This window comes from Triticum aestivum, chromosome 7B, assembly GCF_018294505.1.
Source record: "Triticum aestivum cultivar Chinese Spring chromosome 7B, IWGSC CS RefSeq v2.1, whole genome shotgun sequence".
Taxonomy (NCBI): Eukaryota; Viridiplantae; Streptophyta; class Magnoliopsida; order Poales; family Poaceae; genus Triticum; species Triticum aestivum.
This window is the reverse complement of record NC_057813.1, coordinates 613,712,711-613,718,765: the sequence shown is the minus strand read 5'-3', so window position 1 is coordinate 613,718,765 and position 6,055 is coordinate 613,712,711. Positions and strand designations below refer to the sequence as shown.

The window sequence follows — 6,055 nt, the reverse complement described above, 5'->3', positions numbered from 1 at the left end:
TTTCAGTCCTTGTACAAAGCGGTTGATGAAGAATGTTTCATCATAGGAGTGATTGTATACCAGCAGCTTGTGCATCTGCTCCTCGAACACATGGGCATATTCATCCATAGTCTCTGTCTGCTTCAACGCAAAGAACACATCAATCGCTCTCGTATATTTGTTTCTCTTAAACTTCGCAAACACTGCTACACACAGCGCTGCCCAACTGTCGATCGTGTGCATGGCTTCGTATGTCTGAAGCCAGAGAGCTGCATTGCCTGCGAAGTGCATTGTGGCAAAATTAACCCATAGTTCCTGTTGGACCTTATACATGCGGAAATATTTTTCACACTGCTGCTTCCACCACTTGGGGTCCTCCCCGTCAAACTTGGGAAAATCAGAGTGAGGAATCCTTAGTTTGTACTGACTGTGATGTGCTCGATGAGTATGAGCCGGTGACAAGTCTGAATCCTCATCCGAAAAAACTTCAGCAGTATGAAATGGAGACTGATTTTGCTCACCCACTGTTGTCGACTGCCGATTCTGACGAGGTCCACGGTACTCTGCAGCCTGAGGCGCCTGGAGACTGCTCTGCCCTTCCGCGCGGATTGTGGAGGATCGCTGATGCGGCTGTGGCTGCGCTTGTCCCGTCGGAGGTGCATGCTCGAGTTGATCCACACGGCGCACAACACCATCCAACGCCTGCTTCATCTCGGCCATCGATGCATCTAGTGAATTGTTGGCGATGAGGACCCTGCCGAGAGTCGCTTCAGTGCGTCCCAGCGACGCGGTGGTCGTCTGTGCCAGCGCATCGAAGGCCTTGGCAGAAGAGGCGGCGTACTTGTCAAGCGAGTCCTGGAGCTCGTTGACGCGTTTCGCCGTGGCCACCCCAGCTTCGGACACCGCCTTGCTCTGCTGGATCGTGTCCTGCACCAGCTTCTGCAGATCCGCCAGGGAGAGCTCCGCTGCCGCCATACGAGCGGAGATCGTCGGCTTGTTGGACCGCGCCGTTGGATCCGATCGATCTACTCAACCAAACGCAGGTACACCGAGGTGTTTTGCGCGGAATCACCCGAGGGGATCCGCACCCTTGCCTGGAATTAGGAGTTAATCGATGGATTGATCGCCAGATGTGGATGAAAATTTTGGGGAAACAGAGGAAGCGGATCGATACTTGGCTCTGAATACCAGATGCTACGGGATCGCAGCAACTCCTTGCGTCACACCAGGATGTGGTAACGAGAGGCAGAAGGAAATTGCGTGGGGAGGCAGAAGGAAATTCCAGAGAATAATGTTTACAATTGCCGGTTGTTCTTCCTCCCTTCACACGCTAGCTATATAACAATTCTATTACAGGCCACACTAGGCCGGCCCAACGGCCATCCACACACTCAAGGCACGGCAAGGCCAGGTCGTTGCACATTTGGTTTCTCATCAAAACAATCGGGACCCCCCATCACCACGTGTTCCACGACACTGGCTTATCCGTCAAAAATCATGAAACAATAATACTCGAGTTAGGTGGCGAGTCTCAGGCTGACAGCGGGCCCACTTCCGGAACGAACGAAGCGACCCGCACGCCACCACAGAGACCCGAGGCCACACGCCCGAACTACCACGCGGAATCCCTCCAAAAAAAAAACACATTCGGCGCGCGATTCCGTCCAGATTCACCCGCCGCTCCTGGCCGCCGCGGCGTCTCCGGCGAGCACTGCCTCCGCGTCCGCCCCCACCCCCAACGAGAGCCTCCGCGCGCATTGCTTTAGCCAGCCCCCGAGCGGAGAGCGGGTCCGCCTCCTCTCACCCCGCATCCCGCGTGCCCCCCGTCGGCGAGCGGCCACCCCCTCCCTCCTCGCCGCGGGAGCCGTGCGCCCCGCCGGTCACACGGTCGCGGAGGCTCGCCGCGTGCCCCCGCTCCGCCGTCCGGGCCGCGTGGGTGCCCGTGCGCGGCTCGCTGAGGAGTCGCGGCAGCTGAAGGCGCGGTAGGGGGAGAGAGAGACGAGGCGGGATCCGAATTGGCCGGGAGAGGTGGCGAGCTCCGTAGAGATCGGATCCATGGGCTCCTCCGCCGTCCAGCGCGACTCCGTCTCCGCGCCAGGTAACGCACGGCTCCACTGTAGCTTCCCCCCATCATTGGTTGTATCATGCTAGAGAAATTCGCTGATTTCCAGCGGTAGAGGTTCAAGTTAGGAGCAGAAGGTTGCTTGCCTTGCGCTGCTTCAGTAGTTGATGCCCAGCCCGTGGGGCTGCGGAGGTATGGGTTAGTTATCACGCATGGTTCGTTGCTGTCAGGCGATTGGGCACAGAAAAGTTTGTTAGGAAGCGGCGCGCTTACTGAATTTTCGGCGTAAACTCGGCATGAATTCTGGTTGTTGGACCGATTGTTATGGGGTTTATCCTAGGATTTCTATTTCAAGTTATGCCTGTCACTTACCTGCTGCAGCTGCAACCCAAGTTCCTTCCAGGATTGGGTACCAAAGCCGTGCTGTCCACATGGAATTGCTGTTTGTGGTATCATGCCAAATGTTAATTTTTGTATTTGCTCTAATAGGAAACATGGAGTGTGCTGATGACCCCGGCAGCAGCAGCAGTAGCAGAAGCAGGTGGGGCAAAATGATGAGCAACGACACTTGGAGGTGGTGTTTAGGGTTGATTTACATCGTCGCTATCGCGGGCATATGGATCGCTGCAAGCTACATCGTTCAGTCTGTCGTGGATGGCGGTGTTTCCCCCTTCTTGATCACGTACATATGCAATTCTCTGTTTATTGTCTACATCCCCATAGTTGAGTTCGCTCGGTACTTCGAGGATTCTATCGACAACCTGTGGTCAAAGTTGAAAGGCAAGGATGGCGCAGACCTGCAGCAGCTTGCGGATCTGGAGAGTGTGAATCTTCTACAGAGAAGCGGGCAGGAGGGCAATGGAGCCTCACCCCTGTCCGAAGACAATTTGACTTCAAATGCAAACTTCCCTATCCATACAGAGCTAGGTGTTGCAGATTGCAGCAAGGGGTTGGATGCAAAAGGGCGCTGGACGCGTGCTCGTACAGCCAGAGTCAGCATGCTAGTCTGCCCTTTCTGGTTTCTCGCACAGCTTACATTCAATCTATCTCTAAGATACACCACTGTTACAGTAAGTGATACTAAGAAAAGCTGTACATTACTTCCATATCAGTCCTGTCTATAATTGGCTTACAATGTTTCCCTGTTTTTGATGCTTGCAGTCAAACACGATCCTGAGCAGCACGTCTACCCTCTTCACTTTCCTGGTTGCATTGGTATTTCTTGGAGAAACATTCACATGGTTGAAGCTGATCAGCGTGCTTCTCTGCATAGCAGGAACAATTATAGTTAGCCTTGCTGATTCAGGCAGTACACTTAATGCTGTTGCCACAAATCCTCTTCTTGGAGACTTCCTTTCTATTGTTTCAGCTGGCTTATATGCCGTGTATATCACCTTGATACGGAAAAAGTTGCCTGATGAGAAAGAAGGTCAAGGCCAAGTGAGTATGGCTCAGTTTCTTGGATTCCTGGGACTGTTCAATATGTTGTTTTTCCTTCCCGTTGCGTTGGTACTAAATTTTGCCAAGCTGGAGCCATTCCACACACTGACATGGGAGCAAGTTGGCCTGATTGTTGGGAAAGGTAGGTCGGCTCTTCACACATTTATTCATTTACATGCTTGTTGCTATTCTTTAGAAACCTGTGGTGCTCATTCTTTATGTCAGCTATAATAGTGAATGATTGTATGATTAATTTTTTACTGCTATTAATGAGTGCTATTTACATGACATTGAAACAAACCATATCGAAATGACTTGTAGAGCTGCTAACTGGGAATTGTCACTAATCTATGAGCTGTTTAATTCCTTGCAGGTTTGTTAGATAATGTTCTAAGTGACTACTTGTGGGCAAAAGCAATCCTTCTCACAACAACCACCGTTGCTACAGCCGGTCTCACGATCCAAGTTCCTATTGCTGCCCTTGTAGACACGCTCACTGGTCATGCTCCCCAACTGCTGAACTACATTGGAGCTGCTGCTGTATTAGTCGGTTTTGCTGGCATCAACATCCCGTCCGATGTGCTACAGCCTTCTCACCACCAGCAGGACCAGCAGGAAGCACCCATTGTTAGCATTGTTGATGACTCGCATCATTCGCCCAGTGATAGGAATTCTACCGATGCTGTTTCATAGTAGCCGCCTGTCTTGTTTCAGGTTCTTGTCCCAGTGTAATTACCAAGCAGTGTATGCCTGGGCTCGCCAGACCAGTTCAGTCAGGTTTCCCCTGTGCTACGACACCGCAATGGAAGGGATGGATATTGGCATCCGTGTAACAAATTGTACAGTTTCATGCGTGGGAAGGGAAAATCGTTTGTATAATTTCTGTCGGTGTGTTGTGTAGCTAAATTTTGTTGTACAAGGTGAAACGGTATTTTTTGTGGCAACTGTACTGAAGTACTGGAGTTGCATGGTTATTACATTGAATTCAACCTCTGTTCACCTGTGAGTTTCAGCTGAGTTTAGCCTTTTATAGTCCTGCAAAAATCTAACATGTATGCATCTTTAGAACGGGTTATGCAGTGCCAATGGACAAATTTGGAACTTGTTACATTAGCAGGCAAGAAACATTTTCAAAAAGAAAGAAAAGATGGAAGAGTTGTTTTTGAGCTGAAAGACTTTCGAATGCAAGGATAGGGAATTTGCAATCATGAATTTTTATCTTTACTCTGGTAATATGAATATCTGCTTGGAGATTAGCTCTTAAGTTGTCAAAAATAAATAAATTACTGCAACTATCACATCATTCATCCCTCTCGGAAAAAAAAAACTATCGTGACTCTTTTTTTTGGCAGTGTATTGTATCATGACTATGTAGCACACATTTGGATTGTAAGCTTTTCTATGTAGTACACACGTGTATTATGATCTTTTGTTAGTGTGTTCAATTGATGTATGTTTTGAGATAACTGTGCAGAAACGTTAAAACAACTCATGCTAAAAAAGCCTCTATAGTAATGCACGAGCATTTGAATTCCATTGTACCAAAAAGAAAGATCTTCTATAGCAATGCATGAGCCTTTAACTTCTTTTATGTTTGCGATGAAGCATTTGACTTCCATTATATTATGTCCATTCCTAAATATAAGACATTGGGGCAGCTTAATTTAAGCTGCCCCAACTTCTTATATTTTGGAATGGGGGTAGTACAATAAAGAAAAGAAAAAACTTCTATCACAATGCATGATCAATTATCTTCCGTAACAACACGAGTATTTACCTAGTTATGGAAAAGATAACAACGAGTCTTCTTTTTTTACAGGACCAATGAGTTTTTATTTTATTTTAATGCACGATAGCATACTAGGAGAGTGGATTTTTGGCTCTCGGGGTCCATGGAGCCCAAAAAATTTCAAAGACTCAAACACCAGCTTTTTAAGTTTTAAAAAAACTGAAAATAAATACACAAGTACTTAGCGATGTTACTACATGTGTGTAAAATTTTATTATGAAATAAGTTTTTATGTGAGCTTTACAAAAAAAAATCATGTACTTTTATAGTAAATAGTACATGTGCTAGAAATACATGATTTTGTTGTTTTGTGTAGCTCGCATAAAAATATATTTTGCCATGAAATTTTACAGACAAGTAGATACATATATATATACACACGTATGTGTGCATTTTTTTCAGAATTTTCTGAAATGTAAAAACTAGATTTTTGGAAGAAAATATCAAATACAATCTGTGTTGTTTTAGAGCGCAAGATAACGCCATTTTTAGATCCTTTTTTAGATAAGAGTGTAAGATAATAAAGAGTTGCTCGGGCAGAGACGCGTCCAAGCATGGGCCAACCCATGTTGTGTGGCAGCCCAATTCGTTGGCCCGTCCCATTTTGCACCCGAGGAAACCCCCAAACCCTAGAAACATCTCCCGCACCTATAAATCCCCACCAACGCCGCCTATTTATTCCAAATCCCCAGCAGTTCATCCCACATGCATCTCTCCCATGTTCCCCTCCCTCCCCCATACAAATCACTCTTTGGGTTTTTGTTTGTATTTGTTTCTTGTCCGTG

At 47.3% G+C, this 6,055-nt stretch overlaps 1 protein-coding gene across 1 annotated transcript; it reads left to right on the top strand.

Moving 5' to 3' along the window:
- Positions 1 to 1,577: 1,577 nt before the first annotated feature.
- LOC123159461 (uncharacterized vacuolar membrane protein YML018C) lies at positions 1,578 to 4,487 on the top strand. Its single transcript, XM_044577301.1, has 4 exons — positions 1,578 to 2,077; positions 2,531 to 3,111; positions 3,203 to 3,623; positions 3,855 to 4,487. Exons 1-4 carry the CDS (start codon positions 2,035 to 2,037, stop codon positions 4,172 to 4,174), a joined length of 1,365 nt encoding a protein of 454 aa, XP_044433236.1. The 5' UTR covers positions 1,578 to 2,034; the 3' UTR covers positions 4,175 to 4,487.
- Positions 4,488 to 6,055: the final 1,568 nt, after the last annotated feature.